Genomic DNA, 23,953 nt, shown 5'->3' on the forward strand with positions numbered 1-23,953 from the left:
AAATGCTAGAATTTGGATTAATGGCTCACTGACCACAAGTTTCCCTATACAAAATGGCACCCGTCAGGGATGCCCCTTATCTCCTTTGCTTTATGTTCTAGTAATGGAACACTTAGCAATAGCAATCAGACAGAACCCCTCAATTACAGGTATAAAGCTAGACCAACAGGAAATAAAACTTGCTTTGTTCGCCGACGACTTGCTACTCTATATTACCAATCCACATATTTCTATGCCCTCTATTCTATTGGAATTCCAGCGCTTTGGAGCTCTGAGTAATTTCAAGGTAAATGTTTCGAAATGTGAAATTCTCAATGTGTCACTTCTACCACATCAAGTGACGATGCTGAAAAATAACTTTTCATTCAGATTTTGCTCTTCTGCATTAAGGTACTTAGAAATTAATATTCCATCAAATCTGACCCAGCTATACTTGACAAATGATATTCCCTTAATGCAACATACTCTACAAGATCTAAAAAAAAATGATTCAAACCAATACTCATGGTTTGGGAGGATCAACATATTGAAAATGGACATGCCGCGATTTTTGTATCTTTCAAAATATTCCTGTTACTATTCCTAGATCCTTCTTTTCTACTTTACAGTCTGCTTTCGTTAACGTGGAGGGCCACCCTGGAAGAAAAAATTCCACCAAAAATCCTTAAAATTTTTTTTTTAAAAAACCATTTGGGGAAAAAAAATTATACCTACCTAAACCCTTGTTGCTAGGCAGTCTTCCTAATCTGCCTCTTCCTATTCCGCGGCATGTTCTAATCCTCGGTGAGCGGCCCCGTTGTCTTCTGGGAACTGTGTGTGTTCCCAGAACACCACGGGGCCATTCACAGATCGCCGCACCGCTCGCGTGTGCGCAGTAGGAAACTGGCAGTGAAGCCGCAAGGCTCCACTGCCTGTTTCCCTTACCTAGGATGGTGGTGCTGGGATCAGAGAGCCGAGGGACGGGTCGGCCTCGGGCGGCCGACATCGCGGGCACCCAGGACAGGTAAGTATTTATTTAAAGTCAGCAGCTACAGTGTTTGACTTTAATTTTTTTTTTTTTTAGCTGGCCGGAATCCCGCTTTAAGTTTATTTGGGGCAATAAGAGATCTAGATTAAATTGGAAAACGCTAACATTACCTAAAACGAAAGGAGCGGGTGCACGTAACCTCTATTTTTATTATATGGCGGCAGTCCTGACGAGATTAGTAAGCTGGTTTCATCACTCAGATACCAAACATTGGGTATCAATAGAACACGGCCTGAATCAGTTCGACCTTCAGGCTCTCCCTTGGTTAGATTTATCCTTTCAGGGTACCCACCGAGACACGACCTTTTCTCCACCCTTTCTTACATCACACCTATTGAGCTTGTGGTCCAAAATGATCTTGTGGTTAGGGTTTTCTTCACAGATAGGACCAATGACACCTTTATTTGGCAATCCACAATTCCCACCTGCAGTAGACAGGACTCAATTTCTAATATGGAATAAGGAATCTCACCGAAGAATGAGCCAGATTCTGTGTCAGGGTAAATTACCACCTATATTGAACCTAATACTAACGCACCAGCCCGCATTTATGCAATGGATATAATATCAACAATTATTGTCATTTCTATCCTCTATTCCTCCAAACGAATCCCTCAATAGAGACTTAAACCTGTTTGAGTCCATCCTATTGCAAAGTGACAGACCAAAACATATTCTATCAGCAATTTATTAGATTCTTATCCTAAAAAACCACTCTGAGCCCCCAGAATTCACAAATAAATGGGCACGTGATCTTAATACTCAAATTGGAACAGAAGACTGGGAGAAATCATTTACTTGCACACATTGTTTCATTGACAATTAAGGCCCAAGAGACAAGCTTGTCTCCCGTTGGTATCGATGTCCAACAACCATGCAACAAATATATCCAGATACATCGGATAAATGTTGGCGATGTCATGCCGCCAAGGGATCGCTGCTGCACATATGGTGGGAATGCCCTCAAATTCGCCAATTCTGGGATATGATCATGCAACTGTATACTACAGTTACAGGGGAGTTAATCCCCAACACACCTCAAATTACTATGCTATCCATTTTACCAGGTCCATATAAAAATATCAAACAAGGTTTGCTAAGACATTGGTTAGTAGCAGCCAGACTGGTTATTCCGCGATATTGGCGAACTACACAAGCCCCTTCAGTTAATGAATGGATAGCAGAAATGGACTTAATTGAGAAGATGGAGACCCTCCTGTCACATGAATTAGACACTTAAGAAAAATGTTGTCAGATATGGCCCCCCTGGAGGAAATTTAGGGAATCGTCTGGAAATTAGAGTGCAAATGGAACTTTGATCTAAGAAGATGATCTTTTGGGGTATGTGTAGGAGATGTCTTTATGTTGTACCCCCTGGCCATCCTTTCCCCCCCCCCCCCCCTTTTTTTTTTTTTTTTGTATGTTTGATGTTATAGTTATGATAGTCCGTATAATGTTATTGTAAAATGTTTTTTTTTTTTTTTTTATGGTGTAGTTGTACCACCAATGTATGTTTGAATTGTCTGTCTGTAAAAACTTAATAAAAAAAATATTGGAACAAACTTCAGCTTATGCAGTTAAGCTTTGACAATAAAACCTGGAAGCTGATTAGTTTCTATGCAGAGCTGCACCAGATTTTGTACACTCCAGTTTTAGTAAATTCCCCCATAGTCTCCCCGGTTCTCACTCTTTTAAAAACGGAGGTTTATTGGAACTTTAGACTTGAAACCTGGATTCCTAAAGGACTTAATTATGAATGGGACATTACCCACTATTATGAATAATTGCTTATATATATAGATCTATATATCTTCAAAATTGCACACGCTTGTGAAATGGTGACAAACTACGGTAATCAAAAATCTGCATAGGCGACGCTTTAAAAAATTGTACTGGTTACCTGTTTGGAGTTACAGAGATGGCCTAGCACTAGAATTATTGCTCTCGCTCGAATGATCGCAGCGGTACCTCGTGTGGTTTGAACACCGTTTACATATGCAGGCGTGACTCTTGAATGCGTTCACTTCTGCATGTGAGCAGAGAGGGATGGGGCGCTTTAATTTTAATGTTATTTTTTCTTATTTATTTTAATTTTTAAACTGTCCCTTTTTTTTATCACTTTTATTCCTATTACAAGGAATGTAAACATCCCTTGTAATAGAAATAAGAATGACAGTTCCTCTTTATTGAGAGACCTGTGGTCAAAAACACCCCAGATCTCTCATTTACCTTTAAAAGGAAAAAAAAGACATTTAGACATTAAGGGGAAAAAAATCCGTCTATCTGCCCGAGCACCAGAAGTGACAGGTTTCTCCGGTCCTTCAAGGACATAGAGCTGAGTGGGGGGCTATCTTGTCCTCACTTGACTTCCTGTCTAGCCATCGACCGCACCAGATCGTTTCCGGGTTTACCAATAGCTCCGGTAAGCTTGGAAATGACCGTGAACTTGGGGGAGGGTCACCTCTCACACTGCTTATAAAAGTGATTCAGTGGTGAATCTGCCACTGGGGCAACTTTTATCTTGTAGAGAATCGCCCACAGTAAATAATACCAGGGTTATGGTAGCTAGCTGCTGCCATAAAGTTGGTATTTAACGTCAAAATAATGATGTATATTTACTGTGGGCGGTCGGCAAGTGGATAATCTAAAACCCCCTGCTTCTTCCTTTTTCTATTTTTTTTCTTTTACTTTTTCCTTTTCTCCTCCTTTCCCTTCTGTGTGTATTGATTTTTCACAGTTATTTTATTTTGTTTATTTACTAATTTATTTTTGCTTCTGAAGGAGCAGAGGAGTTCTGCCACCATGGTTTGTTTTCCACTGTGGACAGCTCCTGAAGTAAAGGCAGGGCGGACTGCTTCTGCTGCCACAGACGTCTATAGCTATGGAATGACCTTGCTATGGGTATGTCTGTTTCCCACATGATCAGAATGTTTGGCATTTAAAATATTAGATTTGTATTATGTGCTGTATATAATGTCTTGTGTTATCCGGTTGGTATACCTTATCGTATATATATTGGTAGGGATCATCATGTTACAAATTGAAGTCCTGATCACTTCAGGCTGGCCTCTTTTGTAGGTATACCTATGTAAAACATTAAAAATAAGTGCATATACTGTTTAAAGTCCAGTAAGGCACTGTCTCACCCTGCTTTGCACATGCTCAGTTGCTCTCTATTTTCAACCCTGAGCTTAAAATCAATGAGTCTCTAGGGGCCAATCTGCTGACAGCTTTGATGCTGAGGGAAGGGGATGGGATAAAGCATTAGGAATAAAACAGACTGTGCAGTGGAAATGCAAACTAGAGAGAGAGAGAGAACTAAAAAAGCAGGAGAGGTGACAGAACAAACTCTGCTGCCAGAATGACACAAAAAAAAATGTAAACATACAAAGATAGTGTTTTACCTCCCTGATATTTTGTCCTTTCTCCCCTAGCAGTGTCATTCTTTGAGCACTGTAGAACTTCTGTCAGCCTTTCCCTGACCCACGACATACAATCAGGGCTAGAAATGCACACTTTTTTAACTACAGAAAATGGCATATATTTTTTGTGAGAAAGGGAGACTTTTTAATAAGGAAGTGACTGCTCTGGGCTTCAACAAAATGGCGGCCCCCAAAAAGAAGACACGGAAGCAATGCTGGAAGCCATTTACAGCACACACTAATTTTGGTAGAATAATTAATGTGGAATGCAAGTTCTTTTGTTAAAGAACATTGTTATGGCTAAAGTTTTGAGAAATATACAGTGGGGACGGAAAGTATTCAGATCCCCCTTAAATTTTTCACTCTGTTATATTGCAGACATTTGCTAAAATCATTTAAGTTCATTTTTTTTCCTCATTGATGTACACATAGCACCCCATATTGACAGAAAAACACAGAATTGTTGACACTTCTGCAGATTTATTAAAAAAGAAAAACTGAAATATCACATGGTCCTAAGTATTCAGACCCTTTGCTGTGACACTCATATATTTAACTCAGGTGCTGTCCATTTCTTCTGATCATCCTTGAGATGGTTGTACACCTTCATTTGAGTCCAGCTGTGTTTGATTATACTGATTGGACTTGATTAGGAAAGCCACACACCTGTCTGTATAAGACCTTACAGCTCACAGTGCATGTCAGAGCAAATGAGAATCATGAGGTCAAATGAACTGCCTGAAGAGCTCAGAGACAGAATTGTGGCAAGGCACAGATCTGGCCAAGGTTACAAAAAAAATTCTGCTGCACTTAAGGTTCCTAAGAGCACAGTGGCCTTCATAATCCTTAAATAGCAGATGTTTGGGACGACCAGAACCCTTCCTAGAGCTGGCCGTCAGGCCAAACTGAGCTATCGGGGGAGAAGAGCCTTGGTGAGAGAGGTAAAGAAGAACCCAAAGATCACTATGGCTGAGCTCCAGAGATGCAGTCGGGAGATGGTAGAGAGTTGTAGAAAGTCAAGCATCACTGCCCGACGCAAGCCTCTCCTCAGTGCAAGACACATGAAAGCCCGCATGGAGTTTGCTAAAAAAAAAAACACCTGAAGGACTCCAAGATGGTGAGAAACAAGATTCTTTGGTCTGATGAGACCAAGATAGAACTTTTTGGCCTTAATTCTCAGCGGTATGTGTGGAGAAAACCAGGCACTGCTCATCACCTGTCCAATACAGTCCCAACAGTGAAGCATGGTGGTGGCAGCATCATGCTGTGGGGGTGTTTTTCAGCTGCAGGGACAGGACGACTGGTTGCAATCGAGGGAAAGATGAATGTGGCCAAGTACAGGGATATCCTGGACGAAAACCTTCTCCAGAGTGCTCAGGACCTCAGACTGGGCCGAAGGTTTACCTTCCAACTAGACAATGACCCTAAGCACACAGCTAAAATAACGAAGGAGTGGCTTCACAACAACTCCGTGACTGTTCCTGAATGGCCCAGCCAGAGCCCTGACTTAAACCCAATTGAGCATCTCTGGAGAGACCTAAAAATGGCTGTCCACCAACGTTTACCATCCAACCTGACAGAATTGGAGAGGATCTGCAAGGAGGAATGGCAGAGGATCCCCAAATCCAGGTGTGAAAAACTTGTTGCATGTTTCCCAAAAAGACTCATGGCTGTATTAGATGAAAAGGGTGCTTCTACTAAATACTGAGCAAAAGGTCTGAATACTTAGGACCATGTGATATTTCAGTTTTTCTTTTTCAATAAATCTGCAAAAATGTCAACAATTCTGTGTTTTTCTGTCAATATGGGGTGCTGTGTGTACATTTAATGAGGGGTAAAAATGAACTTAAATGATTTTAGCAAATGGCTGCAATATAACAAAGAGTGAAAAATTTAAGGGGGTCTGAATACTTTCCGTCCCCACTGTAGGTAGATAAATGAAAGTTGTTGTGCCCAGAGTTCAGCTTTAATATCTAAACCAGTTAATCTCAACCAGGGGCAGTACTTGCAGTTTTGCCGTTGCAATATCTGGACAATAGATCATGCTGTTTCCTCATATGTATCTCTTTACAATTGATTGACATAATTTTGAAGCAGAAAACCCTAAGGACCTTAAGTGAGATATGACAGAGCTAGTGCATTAACAGTACTTGCAGTTGTGTTTTGTCTATCACCACCACTAAGTATTTCAACCCTTTCCTAAATCTCTGTAGCCGTATTGCTCCTATATATTTCTTGTTCAGACAAAAAGACCTCAGTGGTGTAAGCCATCTCTGAGGAAGGATTTTTCATAAACTGGAACTTAGTGTATGTAGAAGGAAGCCATAGTAGAGACCCCATGGTCCTCTACTTTTCTGTAAAAAAAAATTCACATACTTCTTACTTCTATTCACAATATATACTTTAGTTTAAAATAACAAACATTTTCTCTATCTGCAGCTCTGCATTGCTACCAAAGATATTCCAACCAATCCAGATGGAACTCCTGATCTAAACAGGATTGATGTGGTATGTTTTTTTTTCAAATTTGTGAAGTACTTGTTTTAGTCACAGATACCTGTATACCCCAAAAATATAAGAAAACAGTTTGTCAAGGCAACACTGCATGCACTAGAGCTCATAGTATGGTTTGTGCACAGGGGGGAATGTGTTTTCTTTATCATAACACATGGTTAACGCCATGAAGGGCTGAAAAACATCATGGGTATCGTTTTACTCTTTGAATTTCCTTTTGTTGCTTTTCCTATGGTGGGCAGTTTGTATTATGGCCACGCTGTCTACAGATTAATCAGAATTCAGCCTGTTCAGCAAAGACTGGCCGAAATTTGATTCATGTGTGGCCACTGACACTGGACAGAAGTTGATCTATTGATCAACTTCTGCTGAATGGACCTGTTGAAAAAAAAAAGCTCTATCAGCAGCTGCAGCATTGATCTCTGTATTTTGATGATAGGAGGCCCCCTGCTGTCAGAATACAATAGCTCAGCTGGGAGAATTCCCCTATCCACCTTGATTGTGTGGATGGGGGAATCGGTTCAGTTTTTTCTCATTAACATGCACAGAATGTTTTGGCTTAAAGCCTGATCAGCTGTAGCTTCCTACCCAAAACACCTCACATGTATGCCCTTTGAAGGCTGATGTCTATTACGCAGAGCACCTCAATACACTACCCAGGCTTCCAATTCTAATGCCGCGTACACACGGTCGGACTTTTCGTCTACAAAAGTCCGACAGCCTGTCCGACATACTTCCGACGTACCTTCGGAGGACTTGCGGCAGACTTTCTTACGAACGGACTTGCCTACACACGACCACACAAAAGTACGACAGCCTAGTACGCGGTGATGTACACCAAGTCCGACGAGACTATAAAACGGAAGTTCAATAGCCCGTACGACACCCTTTGGGCTCCTTCTGCTAATCTCGTGTTTATCTCGTGTTAGTAGAAGTTTGGTGAGAGACGATTCGCGCTTGTGAGACTCGTATTTTTCAGTTCGTTTTAACTGTTGTTCAGTCTGTGCTTGTGAGGTTTGTATCTGCTTTTCAGTGCGTTTGGTCAGTTGGCATTGAGAAATCTTTGTTTTATTGGCCGCTCGTTCCTGATTTTCAGGTCGTTCTTCACAGGCCTTGCTGTTCTTCAGTGCGTTCTGTTTAGTGCGTTCTGACCAGCCGACCGTTTTGAAACCATGTTACCTGTACGTACTCGTCGTAGAGCTCGTGCATTGTATGTGCTTGGTGCTGTAGTTTATTCTTCAGCCCAAGACCAGTCCATGAACAGGGCGAGGAGGAGTTCATGGACCAAGAATTGGTTGCTTCAGCGTGACCAGTTCTGTCACATGCCTTTGCTCCGTGAGATCCGTGAGAATAATCCTGAGGATTTCAGGAACTTTCTCCGGATGACGGACCCCGTTTTTGACCGTTTGTTGGCTTTGCTGACCCCCTATATCAGCAGGCAGGATACCTGCATGAGGCAAGCCATCACTCCGGAGCAGAGGCTGGTCGCTACCTTGCGGTATTTGGCCACAGGGAGAAGCATGCAGGACCTTAAGTTCTCGACAGGCATCTCCCCCCAGGCTCTGGGGATCATTATCCCAGAGACCTGTTCTGCCATCATCCAGGTCCTGCAGAAGGACTATATTAAGGTAAGATATTTTTCTTTTATTAGCATCACATGTTCTTTTATGTAATCTTTGATAATGTAATGTATTTCTTGCTTCAAACACTACTTACCATCATTGCCAATATAGTGTGAATGTCCCCTTTTTATCCTCACACATGCTGGATTTTTTTCCTGTTATTTTTTGTCATGCATGTATATTTTCCTTCAATAACCTTCCCAGCATGAAGTGATGGGAACATATCCACCTAGTCTACTCATTTTGAATGTATTTTGTTTGAGTGTATTTAGTGTGCTTATAATTAGCAATTAGCTAGATTTCACAACCCCCCCCCCCCCCACCTAAACTCACTCCAAATAGTGTGCTGCTAATTAGCAATTATCTAGATTTCCCAACCCCCCCACCCACCCCCACCTAAACTCACTCCAAATAGTGTGCTGCTAATTAGCAATTATCTAGATTTCCCAACCCCCCCACCCACCCCCACCTAAACTCACTCCAAATAGTGTGCTGCTAATTAGCAATTATCTAGATTTCCCAACCCCCACCCCCACCTAAACTCACTCCAAATAGTGTGCTGCTAATTAGCAATTATCTAGATTTCCCAACCCCCCCCCACCCACCCCCACCTAAACTCACTCCAAATAGTGTGCTGCTAATTAGCAATTATCTAGATTTCGCAACCCCCCCACCCTCGTAAAAATTTTCTTGAATGTTCTGTGGTGTTGATTTGTCTAAAGCAAATATATGTTGCAGTTTGCAAAATGCATGTGCACTCTACAAGTGCATTTGTTCCAGTGCTTTAGTAAATGAGCAGAAGCTCTGCTGATTTCCATCATCAAATCATATGCAAGCCTCAAAGTGTTTTCATTAATTGCCCTTGCATGTGATTGTGTACTCCTTGCAACATGAATGCCTTTTTACATTACCTCATTTACTGTAAGCTGGTTAGCAACTGCACCTGCAGAGTGCGACAACTGCAGTCTTGTAGCCTTTTTAGTCCCTAAATTCCTGCGTGTCCTAAAAGTAATCTTTTTTAGGGATTTCACAACCCCCTAAAATGTAATCAATGTTCCATCAGAGGGGGTGAGCAATCTGATAAGTGTGCCTTTCCATATTAGTTATTCCAGAAGAATTAAATTATTGAATGTTATACTGATGCTGGGGAATAATGTTTTTAATTGTCTAATTTTCTTGCAATGTTAGCTTCAAAATTAATTGATTTTGGTTTTCTTGTTTGATTCCCCAGTTTCCTTCAACGCCACAGGAATGGCAGACTGTGGCATCCCATTTTGCCAGCCGTTGGGACTTTCCCAATTGTGGAGGGGCTATAGATGGGAAACATGTCCACATTGTGCCACCACCCCATTCGGGGTCATACTATTTTAATTATAAGGGGTTCCACAGTATTGTTTTAATGGCGGTGGTGTCGGCACACTATGATTTTTTATATGTGGACGTGGGGAAGAATGGCCGGATGTCGGATGGAGGAGTATTTGCCCAGACGGAGTTCTGCCAGCGTCTCCAGAGTGGTGGCCTGGGATTGCCACCTGATACGGATAACGTGGAAGGACTCCCCTTTGTCTTCATTGCCGATGAAGCCTTCGCTCTCAGCAAGCACCTCATGAGGCCATTCCCCCAAAGAACCCTCACCCCGGAGAGGAGGGTTTTTAATTTCCGGCTGGCCAGAGCTAGAAGAGTGGTTGAGAATGCGTTTGGAATTCTGGCCAGCCGGTTCCGCCTGTTTCAAACAGGCATTAATTTGGCGGAATACAAACTTAATTTTATCATTTTATCGTGCTGCATTCTGCACAACTTTTTAAACAAACATTCTCCGAATTATATAGGCACAGTTGGGCCTGAGGCCGGACAAATAGATGCCAACCTTACGGGCCTGGATACTGTCCGTACTGGCTTGGCCCCCCAAAGTGCCCGTCAAGTTAGACACCATTGCAATGGGCCAGTATATATAATTTTTTACAATAAAAAAAATATTGATGAAATCTTGCATTATATTTATTGCTTGCCTTTCTTTTGGGCTGTCTCCTAGGTTATGGTCGAGCAGTTGTAGTGCCAACTGTATTTTAATTTTAAATGTCTAAATAAGCTCCATTGCCACTGTAAACAACTTTTTTACAATTATAACCAAACTGATACTGAGCCTTGAAATAACAAACCACACATTTATTTAATTCCTATAAGGAGATGTTTTTATTAATGGTTGTTCTGCATTTAGTATAAAATGTTCATAGACAAAAATATAATGATATCTTAATAATGTAGAAAAATATAATTATATTTAAATATTTCTACCTAATCCACAAAAAAATATTTTTGGCTTTTTGATTTTCGCAAACAGGCTTTTTTTTTTTTTTTGTTTGTTTTTTTGAAAATCAAGTTTTGTTATTTTTTTAGTTTTTTTAAAATCAAGTTTTTTTTTTTTTTTTTTTTGTTTTTTTTTTTTGAAAATCAAGTTTTTTTTTTTTTTGGTTTTTTTTTTGAAAATCAAGTTTTGTTAGTTTTTTTTGGTTTTTTAAAATCAATTTTTTTTTTTTTTTTTTTTTGGGTTTTTGAGAAAATCAAGTTTTATTTTTTTGTGGATTTTTTAGGTATTTACGAGAAACAGCCCTCCTTTTTTAAATTAGGTTAAACAGCCATTTCTGTTCAGCCAAAAAAAGAAAGAGAAGGCCCAGAATGGGGTCAGCAAAACAGGAAATGAAGGACATGATGTTTTGGGGTTTCAAAAAGGGCATTTAGATTCGACCCAAAACATCAATCATGTCCTTCATTTCCTGCTGCATACGATCCAGCCGATTACGCATTTCATCGATGTCCTTATTCCAGGCCATTATTTGACCAATTAGCCGTTGGGCACTTTCTGAGGTGAAATAGTCACTTCTTGTTGTACCGAAAGTGGAATGAAACCAAAAAATGTCTTTAGAAATATGCACACATACATAGTTTACCTTACCATAATAAAGCTGTTGTCTCAGACACTGACCTGGTGGGGTGCCCATGTAGCATAATTCCTCCACATCCTCGGGGGTGGTGCTGTTGCTTGAATCAAGCACAACCAGATCCCCTAAAATAGAGTAGACAAATTACATTAAACAAAAGGCAGCCATGCATAGATTAACGTAAGCTGGTGTGTCAGACACTCACCTGGTGGGGTTCCCATGTCGCCCACCTCTCCTTCCTCCACATCCTCAGTGGGACTTGGGCTGATTTCCCAATCATGTTTGGCTTGGGGTGGACTGTCTTCTTGTTGGCTGAGTGATTTTTCCCCTATGTGAAACAAAAAATTATTAATCTACTTAGCACACAGATATTTTAGTACATAGTAATTTTCCAACATTTGTAGTGAAGTGGTTTGTGTAGAGTTCCTATTTTACCTCAATATTTAAAATTATAAAGACATATCGGATAGATAGATATCTAGATATCAATATCTCAAAATATAGTTAATAATCTTTTGATCTCTCTCTCTCTATATCTGGAACAAAATCTATAAATATCTAACTAAATGTAAAGAAAAAAAAAAAAAGATAACTTAAAATATTCCAAAAGAATGTTTTACATTTCTATATCTATCTATCTACCTATCTCTATATTTCTCTCTCTATATATATTTCTCTCTCTCTCTCTCTCTCTCTCTCTCTCTCTCTCTCTCTCTATATCTATATATATATCTATATATCTATATCTATATATCTATATCTATATATCTTTATATATATAGATAGATCTATCTATAGATATGTAACGAGGTTTATTAAAAGATCGTTTAAAACGATGAATAAAAAATCGTATAGGAAGGAAAAGCACATGGAGCAGTATACAAGGTAATAAACACAAGAGAAAAACACGACAAGTACTTACTTTTTTTAAGAACTTTCCGGATACGTCGGTATGTATCCGGCTCCCTGAGTTTCAGGTCAGACCATCTTTTTCTCAGTTGATCTCTGGAGCGCTGGACCCCAAAAGATGCCTGCAAAGTGTCCACGACCTTCGCCATTATTTTGGCCTTGCGCAAATTTGGCCGTGCGTACGGCCCATACTTCCCATCATAGTCGTCTTTGTGAAGAATGGCCACCATCTCCACCATCTCTTTAAAACTCATATTAGAGGCCTTAAATCTAGGCCTCATAGATTTTGTTGACGTTCCAGCCTCCGGGCTGTGTCCACTACCTGAGGTCGTCAACATATCAGGTGTCTCCGCCATTATTTACTCCACTACGCGCCGTAACAAAAAATGGGCGGAGAACATGAGTTAAAATCGAACGTCAGGGGCGGGCGACGCAGGCGGAGTTTCACACATGCGTAGTGTATAAAGAGGGGCCTTGCGCACGTGTCGTACGTACGTTCTGTGCGTCGAATTAGGGGGCGGAGAACATGAGTTAATTTCGAACGTCAGGGGCGGGCGACGCAGGCGGAGTTTCACACATGCGTAGTGTATAAAGAGGGGCCTTGCGCACGTGTCGTACGTACGTTCTGTGCGTCGAATTAGGGGGCGGAGAACATGAGTTAATTTCGAACGTCAGGGGCGGGCGACGCAGGCGGAGTTTCACACATGCGTAGTGTGTAAAGAGGGCCCTTGCGCACGTGTCGTACGTACGTTCTGTGGTAGGTGATAGTGGACCAGGACGTTACAAAACGAAGGTAATTTTAGATATATATTTTTTGGGTTTTATGGTCATGACTTTGTAGCAAGCGGCCTATATGGCTTGATAGATTGATGAGGCCTACATAGGGAGAAGATGATGAGGGGTTAGCAGAAACCTATAATAAAAGTGTTTTTTGTCTTGTGACTTCATCTTTTCCAGATATAATGAATCCCCTATTTAAGGATCCAGAGTTCCTTACAGCTTTTATTTCGAAATATCGAGAGATGAGGAATTTGTGGGAGGTGAAACACCCTCAGTATTATGCAAAGCATGTGAGGAAGTCAACGCTGGAGAGACTTCTGTCCTTTGTCCAGGCGACCATCCCGGAAGCAACAATGGAGACATTGCTCAAGAAAATTGGGGTCTTGAGGAACATGTATAAGAGGGAGCATAAGAAGATCCAGGAATCAAGGAGATCAGGAGCATCAGCAGATGATGTTTATGTACCCAGGCTGTGGTACTACAATCAACTCCGTTTTCTGGATGACCAGAATGAAGCCAGGCCATCACTTTCAACCCTTCCCTCCACCCTTCCCTCCACCCTTCCCTCCACCCCAGCAGAGGCTGATGAGGAGCAAGCTGGGTCTTCCATCCTGGATGAACCAGATATGACCATCTGGAGTCAGGTAAATTATTTTAACAAATATTTACTGTACTAATATTAATTATGTTAACTGGATGTTATAATTGTCTAAAATAATTTTGCACTCAAAATTGTGTATACATATCAATTGACAGTAGTGGCTAAATATGTTTGGCACCTGCTTGAAATAATTAGGGTGTCTGATTAGACTCTTTTATTAAAGAGATGTATTCACATTGAATTTGCTATTCATGAGAAGCAAACTGTGTGTCATTGATGAACCCAAAAAAATATACTCAAACTATTGTCCTTTTTTTATACACAGGATGAGTCCATCCAGGAGGAATGTGGGGAAAGTGGCAGGCAGGAGGAGACCGGGCCCATGGACAGCCTGGAGGAGGCCGGATTCACCATCATCCTGGAGGAGGCTGCTCCCAGTGAGGTGGCTGCTCCCAGTGAGGTGGCTGCTCCCAGTGAGGTGGCTGCTCCCAGTGAGGTGGCTGCTCCCAGTGAGGTGGCTGGGCCAAGTGAGGTGGCTGGGCCCAGTAGGAGCCTGACCGAATCCCAAGTGCCTCCCCTCCACCTTCCCAAAAAAAGGGCCAGGAAGGGGATGGTCACACAGGACGCATCCCTGCGCCTCATGCAAGAGGCCACCCGTTTTTTAAGGAGCCCCCCCGAAGCGGAAGAATCCTATGGCTGCTACTTAGCCAGCAGGCTTCTTCAGATGGATTGGGAGCAGCGCCTCATTTGTGAGCGCCTATTTGGGGAAACAATCCATAAGGGGCTGCAGGGCACGCTAACACAAAACACCCAACTACATGAGGCAGCCCCCCCTCCTCCTCCTCCTCCTCCTGCCACAACTGAAACACCAGAGCCACAGCCTCAAAAGAAGGCTACAGGGAAGGCTGCAGGGCAGCGTGGAGGAAAGGCTGCAGGGAAGAGAAGAAAGTGATGACCTAGGTTCAGTCTGGTCTGACAGAAGACGCAGGCTGTTGTAGGACCACAGTCTGGGGACATCTAGATCATCTGCTGGTGCTGTTGATCTCTGGGATTCTTGGACCAGATTGTGCTCCCTCTTATATGGACTCCGCAAGATCCCAATTTTCTTGTACACCGACTTTTTCCAGCGTTGACTTCCTCTTTATTTTATTTTGACCATGAATAAATGGATCTTTTTTGAGTTTAGCAAAAGACTTTATGTGTTTTCTTTTAAATCATTGATTTTACACACAATGTTAAATTAACAAGGGACAACAATCTCATTGAGTTTGGAAAAAACACACCAAAAATACATTACTAATGTTAATAATGTTCAAGTGGTAAGTCTTGAAAATAAAAAAATTTACATAACCAAAAACGGTGCTTTGGGTTAACTTTATCTAAAAACTAAAAAATAATCACTATAAAAAAAAAAAGAATAATGGGTTCTTTGTGGTAACTTTACAAACCTAAAAAAAAAAAAAAAAAAGGGGGGAAAAAGTATTATTAGTATGGAAACCTTGTTTTTAAAATGCATACTATATCATTCATGAGATCAAAGAGAAAAAGAATCCAGAAATCAGTTTGGGAGAACTCTGATTATGAACAGCAAAACACCTTCGTTCTTTAGAGCATTCGTAAAGAAGAAATAAAATGCGCTGCATTCAACGATCACAGATTTTGCAGCGTGATGAATGTGCTACCTACAATACGAACACTAGTTTTACTAGACCGAGTGCTTCCGTTTAGTTTTTGCTTATGAGCATGCGTCGTTTTTTTGTCCGTCGGACTAGCATACAGACGAGCGGACTTCGGGGTCCGTCGTAGTTACGACGTAAAGATTTGATGCATGTTTCAAATCTAAAGTCCGTCGGATTTGAGGCTAAAAAAGTCAGTTGAAAGTCCGGAGAAGCCCACACACGATCGGATTACCAGCCAGCTTTAGTCCGTCAGCGTCCGTTGGACTTTTGTAGACGAAAAGTCTGACCGTGTGTACGCGGCATAAGCCCAAATTCATCACTTCTTTTTGGCACAGAGCCAACCAAGTCTTTTCCAAAACCCTTCACTCCTACGAGTGGTCTATGTCTGTTACAGTTTGCTTTTTTCTGCATCACAGAAGTCCCAGACCTGTGGGTTTAATCTGTGGTTTCAAAGGGTACAAAATAGAGTTTACAATTCTACCCCTTTACTGCTATTAAATCATCCAAAATCTGTCCAAGGATGGTCAGATTTGCAGAATGCCCCGAATCATCTCTTTTCCTAGGAAGTAGTTGGCTTCTATTCAGACCTGTTTATTGTACAAAAACTAACCCAACAGGGGTATTCATCCTAGCCTGGAACTAAAATTCCTAAGCAAATGCCTTTAAAATTTCACATGGAATCTGCAAGGTCAGTAATTACCTCTCGGAGACTAGAGGAATCCTTCAATAGTGAATAAATAACTAATATCCCTCTGAAGAGTGAAACCAACACTCCGAAGAGCCAGCTCAGTGACCACTATAAATATAAGATCAGTATTCAATAACACAAAAGGTCCTCTGAAAAGTGAACCCAATGCAAAACATTAGTCCTCTGAAGGGTGAGTTCAAAACTGTATAAGCAGGATATCTTGATAATTCCACTCTAAATGTGTATCCGCCACAAACACAAAACTTTCTGAGGCTTACCAGAGCATATGTGACCTCCACATGAGAAGTTACAAACAGCTCTTTTGTCAAGCAAGATGCTCCTCTGCACTGTGGTACATAGGGTAATCACTCACCTTCCGATCTCTCACTCCGCGCTCGGTAGCAGTATCATACATGTGATAAAATGCAAATAATGCTTCCTGTAGTGTATAACTGATAAATTTAGTAGAAACAATAGGAGACCCCACATGAAATAGTAGTCCTCTAAATAGTAAACCTAATAGACTATGTGGAAAGGTAACTCAGTGACACCACAATCACCATGTGTCCTGAGAGACAGAGCATATGCAACCTCTATACGAGATTTCAGAAACAGCATTTGTATTAAGCAGGTTGTTCCTTCACACTGTGGCATATGGGACAGTCGCTCGCCTCTAAATTGCTCCTTCAATATTTGGCAACAATACATCAGCATCATACATGTAATGAAATGCAAATAACACCTTCCATAGTGTAAATCTGATTATGACATTTGTTAAAAACACTTACAAACAAATCGTTTGAAAAGCGGCATATAAAATCACATAGCCCAAAATCCTCAGCAATGCGCATGTGTAGTAACATCACCGCTTCAAGCTTCACCCAACATGTTTCTTCAAAAATTATGTATCAGTTTACCTTTACCCCTAAGGATGTAATTTTTGTCAAAACACGTTGGGTGAAGCTAAACTCTTTAGAGTGTTGGTTCACCCTACTGCGGAATATGAGTCATACCATTTACCATTGAGCTCACTCTTCATAGATTCATTTCACTTTTCAGAGGTCTGAATTTTTTTTTTTTTTCTCCATTTAGTTTTGTTACTTAGCACTGCACTTAATCATATGTTGCTAAGGACAGATGCCCGGCTTTGAAGTTGAGGAATATTCCAATCCCTTGTGATCCAGGGAACATGGTCAACAAAAGAAGTTAAGCTCCCCATCAAAATCCTGGCGCTCAGATCAATAAAGTTGACTTTTCACCATTTGACCCCTTTTCTCTAGGGACACCCCCCTGTGGTCTACATCCATCACACGGGGGAAGGGGGACCCAGAGTCTTGTAGTCAGAAAAACATTGTCCAGCGTTCTCTGCTGTCCACATCCCAGAAGTGGACAACTAGAAGGTGGATTACCTCAGCAGTTACTGCCTGGATCAAGGTCAAGGGGCCATTCACCTTGACATCTTTAGCCTGATATGTCAGGCTGTGAATGTGGACATCCTGGCCTCCAGATTCAACACCAAGTTACCTCTATTTGTAGGCATAATCAATTATCTTTTAGCACTGACATCAGATACTCTGGTAATTCTAGTGTGCATTCTGCCTCACCTGCTCTTCAAATTAAACCAGGACAAGAAACCGGTGCTTCTCTCTGCACTAGATTTTACCAAAAGAACCTAGTGCACAGACATACTCAGACTGCTAGGAGACCACCCCAACAGGCCAGACCTGCTGTCTCTGGGCCCTGTAGTCCATCCTTTGTCTCAATCTCTAGCTTTAATGGCATAACTGTATAAGCTCAGGTCTTAAAAGTCAGATAAGTCTCTAAGTCTGTCATCCCTACCTTGCTAAAAGCAAGAAAAGCCAGTTCTGCAAAGATCTTCTATCGTATTGGGAAATCCTTCTTTACCAGGTGTGAACACAGGCTCTTCAACCCCAGATAATACTTTGTACCACACATTCTGGCTTTTCTACAGGCTTGAACTCTGAAAGGAAAGGTTTCTGTTGTGTCAATTTTTTTTCCAGAAGCCTTTGGCCTCGCTCTCCTTTGTCAAAACCTTTATTCTCGTATCCAGCCCCCTTGCAACACCTTGATCTTCCTTGGACTTTAATCTGGTTCTCTGCCCTGCATAAACCACACTTTGAAGCCATCAGGTAAATTAACTTAGATGTTCTCTCCTGCTGAGTAGCTTTATTGGTTGCTTTCACATCTGTTAGACATGTTTCTAAGCTATTGGCACTTTCCTAAGGAACCTTTCCTTCCTTCCTAAGGTCTTTCACCTCAGTGAAGACATTGTACTTTCATATTTGTGCATTACTCCGAAGCATCCAAAGAAATTGCTCTTTACTGCCTGGATGTATTTAGAGCCATTAGAATCCACCTCAAAGCTACCGCTTCTATCAGAAAAACAGACTTCCTATACATCCTCAGGACCTTTGCTAAATTCCTTTTTTTGTGTGTGTCCCAATAGGAGATTTCCTTGGTCTATACAACAAAAAGTGAGAAGAAATCTCTCCACAGTGAGGTTGTCACCAAAATTGGTGTCCTTCATTTTTCCTCACCATCCCCTCAGACGACAGCTCAAAATGTATTTTTCCTTCACTTTCTGTCCCAGTGCAAATGGTAACCAGAAAAATTGAGTAGGTAAATCTTCCCAGTGGGTACACACAGCAACAAATACTTGACACGGCTTGTAACCCCTACCCACTTTATCCAAAAGTAATACAGATGCACTTTAACTAGTTCCCGCTTTGGACATGACTGTTACGTCCAAAGAATGAACAGGTTGAGACTGGCTCATGGGCCTGTGTTGTCAGCTACAGTCGAGGACAAGAAAGAGACATCAAGGGTCTACTAGACCCCTGATGTCTCCAAAAAGAGTACCTGTCACCTGCCCAATGCTTGCTAGCTCCTATATGATAGCAATAAAGTTGAGTAAAAATAGTGCAAAGAATAAAATAATTAATAAAAATTTTGAAGCACACATCATCTTGCCCATACATTGCGCATACAAAAAATGCAGTGTGTGTGTGTGTAAACTGTGCTTGCGCATCCCTGTGTGGGTAAACATGGCTCTAAATGGGCCTACCCTTTAGTACGTCACATGTGTAGGAATTTAGCTGGCGTTTTGTAAGTTATAATTTTTTTTTTTGTCCTAATGTTTTTAGTGTATATTGTTTTAAATAGCACTTGCACATATTATCACGGGGCCTTCTTTTTTTTTTTCTTTTTTTTTTTTTTTTTTTTTTTTTTTTTTTTTTTTACTGATTCTGTGCTGTCAGAAAATGTATTGTTTGCTGATCGATTACAAACTTTGAAAATTGCAAAATGTAAAAATTATAACCTTCAGATTTTTATAGTAAGCTGCTTATTTACAATTTTGTGTACTTACGGTTTTTCCCATTTTGCAAAAAGGCACAATTTAAATTTACAAAAATGTATTAACTCGTTACTGTTTTAGCGTTAATATTTAATAGCATTTTAGCAGGAGTTTTGTAAGTTGTGTTTGTGTCTGCTAATTAGTGTATAGCAAAATTTTAGTTTAGATAAAAATTTGCACAAATATCACGGGGCCTAAAAAATTAGTAGCATCTGCTTTTTATCCTACCACACCCATGCTTTCAGAAAATGTATTAATTGGGGGAGCACGCGTCTTTTACAACCTCTGAAAGCTGCAAGTGATTTAATAGAAGGGAAAATTTCCAAAAATGGTATTGCACCTGAGCTTAAAAGTGGAGTAGCTAAAGGGTTATATAATTTTCTAGCCAAAAATGCACATTTTAACGTGTGAAAAAAATTGCTCTCGAGGGAAAGTGGTTAAATCAGAAAAAATAACTTTTAAAACCCTAAAATGTAATTTATGTATTCAGATTCAATATTGTACTTATATTTTTTTCTTCATACATCATGGGACACAGAGTTGGGCTAATATTCATTACTTACTGATTTTAGTTCATCTCCAGGTGAATGGACACTGGTAGACCAAAGGTCTTTAGACAGGAAGTGATCCCCTATATAACCCCTCCTATACAGGAAGTACATCAGTTTTTTACCAGTGTCTGCAAGGTGGATGGACATGTTTGAGCTACAGGTCTCTAGTCCCACAAACGGTTCTTGACCGACCAGATCCATTTGAAACAGGCTCTATATGCTTAGATAAATACCCGAGCCTCGCAAAGGCGATTCAAGATCCTGCAAGGTTTTTCCTGTAATGCGACCTCCAGGCGCTGGACCCTGCAAAGTGGAATCCTGGACACCACAGCGCTAAGGTATTCCTGCAGGGTGCTGTACAGATCCAAGTTAGTGGACCCTAAGCAAGAAAAGGGAACCCAGCGACAGGAACCCGCCGTGATGGGTGAAGATTGGGCTCTTAGTTTCTAAACTGCCCTGTGCCTGGACGGATAAGTGAAACCCCCTTATTTACTTATTGTGGGGTGTCCCAGTGAATGTAACAATCAGTCAAGCTAGCTAAAGGCTGGACACCTGTGTGCAGTGACCATACCGGGGAGTTTTGGGCTAGCTGTAGGTGTTTGCAAAGTGTACCTTCTTTGCTTGTGTCTGGCTGTTTTTTACCTGTATAATGGCGCACAACGGTGCGCTATTTCACCTTGGTTCACCATGGCGCACGTGCATTGGCAAGAGCGCTGCTGCACTTAGCAGTTTGTTTGGCGGCCATAGCGCACGTGGCTTCACGAAGCTGCATATGCGCCGTAGCCTTTATCTGGGCGCAGGAAGATTTGCGTCATTCACAAATAAAGGCGCGCCCTTTCGCCGGGACCACACACGTGCATGCGCAGAACGTTTCGTCACACAACCAGCCTATTTAAGCTGTGTATGCCAAGCATGCGGTGTTTCTACAAGGCAGTTGTGGGACACAGAGCAGGTTCTGAACCAGGTATTTGCAGCAGTTCATTTCTCCTTACCCGGGTGACGTGAGTTACCAGGTGTTGCTTGGCAGGCTAAAGGTGCTTAGCAGGATTGTTGCATAGTCTCTCTTCTGAGTTGTGTTAATACTACACCCAGGTACTCTCTTTTTGTGGCTTGTAAATGTATTCAAAAAAGAGAAGCGGAACTAACATTATAGATATGTCGTCAGTTCCTGATGAGCCTAGTCGTATCCCTAGTGTTGTATCCCCTGAAGGACCAAAGGCTTCCGGGCAGTCTGAGCCACTGCGCCTATCTGGTATTGTGCCTACAGTCAATGCTGCTGCTTCTCCCTTTATTACCAAGGATAAACTGTCCTCAGCCCTAGCCGGGTTAGAGCACAGGATTGCTGGCATAATTGCCTCCATCCTGCAGGGTGGCAAGAAGCGTGACAGATCCCCCTCCCTGGAGCCTCCTAGTTTGGAGCAGCAATGTGTTGAGGATGGGGAAGAGCTAAAAGCTCAGGATTCTGTACTGGGCTTGGCGGATGAGTCTGCTTCTGAGCAATCTGGACATGAAGATATCCAGTTGATGTCTGCCTCTCAGTCGCAGAGGCTTTTGATCCAGACTCTTACCAAGCTAGTTCGTTCTGCCTTTAAGTTGCCTCTTACAGAGGTTACTGAGCCCCCTGGTCCTCTTTGGGGTCCCTGAGGCCTCTTCAGGCTACACAGGCTTTTCCCTTACACCCTCTGTTGGAACAGGTGGTGTATGCTAATTGCTAACATCCTGACAGGATTTTTGTTCCTCCTAAGAGGTTTTCCTTTTTATATCCCATGGATGAAAAGTTTGTTAAGAAGTGGAGAATGCCAGCCGTAGATGCAGCAGTCCCTTCCTTAAATAAGAACTTGTCCGGTAGACGCACAGGGCTTGAAAAACAGTGTTGACAAGAAATTGGAGTCATTAAAGGCTTCCTTTTCTTTGGCCAGTTCAGCTATTCAGCCAGCTGTTGCAGCAATTGGTATCTATGTCAGTCCGTAAAGGATCAGGTCAGACGGCCTGACAGGCCTAACAGGGAGGATGATCTGGCTGAAAATAAGACAGATATTCCTCGAGCGCTGTGTTTTGCTGTTGACACCTTAAAGGATTCAATACAGCAGGTTTCTCGTTTGGCTCTCTTGTCTGTACATATAGTGGCATGTTTCCTCTTTCATGGGGAACGTTTATTTGGTGATCATTTGGACAAATAAATCCAAAAGATTTCCGGAGGGAAGAGTTCTCTACTTCCTGTAAAGAAAAGCACCAGGCGTCCCTCATTTAAAACCTCAGGGACTGCTTCCTCAAGTGGAAATGTAGACAAAGACTCACCCAAGCTCTACCGCATGTTTATAGGATGATGAGCTGAATAACGGTGCTCAGGTCATTGTGTCCCATACATCAAAATTGCAAAAAGAATGCCAGCAACTCGATTGCTTCTTCTTGAATCTTTATTGAGCACTAACAGCAGTGTGACATCAAAACCCTAACATGTTTCGGCAAAAGCCTTCCTCATAGCATACAGATTTACAATAAAATCAAATTTATATAGGAAAAAGTATCCATTCCTCCAAAAAAGGGGGTGGTACAATCCAATTTAAAATCAATTAACAATTAAAATCATGTGAGGTTGGTAGAACCAGAGAAAAAGGGGGAGGGAAAGAATGGAAACAGACTGAAAACTCTAGGGCAAACAATTAGCCCCCTGTAGAATCAAATTATATTATTTTAAGAACAAGTTCACATCTATTCTACTGTTCATTCCACTAGGAAATTGAGTATTCAATCTGTGTATCCACCACACCTCCCGCTGAAGTAGGGTATGGTGTGTATCATCCCCCCCCCCAACAGATCTTTTCACCTGTTCCAGACCGCAAAAAGAAAGACTCCAGATTACCACAATGGACTGTTCTAAAATGTTTAGATACATTTGAAATATTTTTTGCATTGCTATTTAGAGTGTCATTGTAGTGTTCGGATATTCTAATACGTAGATTGCGGATAGTGCATCCCACATACTGTACTCTAAAAGTACTGCAATTAATTAGGTAGACAATCATCTTTGAGTTACAGTTTATTAAACTTTTTTCTGAATATGTTCTACCTGTTGAAAAAGAAATAACAGTCCTTGCTTTTTCTATGTCTTTTACACTGTTTACAGGTGTTATAACCACAGGGATAGGAGCCCACTGTCCCCAACCATGAAATGGAAGGGGAAGTGGAACGAAATAGAGAAGGCAAAAGCATAGTACCCAAAGTAGGAGCTTTCTTACTAGAAACACTGCACCCCTGTCTTAAAATATGATGCAAAATTTTGTCCGCATATAGTACAGGGAGGCAGTGTTTTATCATAGAAATAATCTGGTTGTATTGTTGTGTCTAAGTGGTCACAAAGTGAACACCTTCCCTCCCACTGGACCGTGCCTTCTTACTGAAGAGGAATTCCCAATCAGATCACCACGTTCTCTATTTTCTGCCAATCTTCTGCCTCTATTAAATGTCCGCTATATCCTCGCTCTCTCAACCTACTTGAAACAATGTTACATTCTTTAACAAAATCCTTATCAGAGGAACAATTTCTCATTGCTCTGAACTCACCCGTTGGCAATGCCCGCACTGTATGCGCTGGATAACGACTTAATGCCAACAGAAGTGAGTTACGTGCACACTGCTTCCTGTAGGTTCTGGTAGAGACTATTCCACTATCCACACATCCCACCAAAGTCAAATCCAGATAATACTGCCCGGATCTGAAGTGGGGGTAAACTCCAAATTCAGATGATTGGTATTGAGATAAGCCAAAAATGAGTCCAATACGTTGGCTGGCCCCTTCCATACGAATATCAAATCATCCAGAAAGCGACAATACCAATCTATTC

General features: G+C 41.4%; 1 protein-coding gene across 1 annotated transcript in view; it reads left to right on the forward strand.

Annotated features, from left to right (window-relative positions):
* The window catches only part of STK31 (serine/threonine kinase 31), a 462,200-nt gene that overhangs the window by 433,851 nt on the left and 4,396 nt on the right, over positions 1–23,953 (forward strand). Inside the window, exons 21-22 of the mRNA XM_073630106.1 lie at positions 3,809–3,928; positions 6,889–6,957. Of these exons, the coding sequence (XP_073486207.1) occupies positions 3,809–3,928; positions 6,889–6,957 (189 nt within the window). The remainder of the gene's footprint in view (positions 1–3,808; positions 3,929–6,888; positions 6,958–23,953) is intronic.

This window comes from Aquarana catesbeiana, linkage group LG05 (genome assembly GCF_042186555.1).
Source record: "Aquarana catesbeiana isolate 2022-GZ linkage group LG05, ASM4218655v1, whole genome shotgun sequence".
Lineage (NCBI taxonomy): Eukaryota > Metazoa > Chordata > Amphibia > Anura > Ranidae > Aquarana > Aquarana catesbeiana.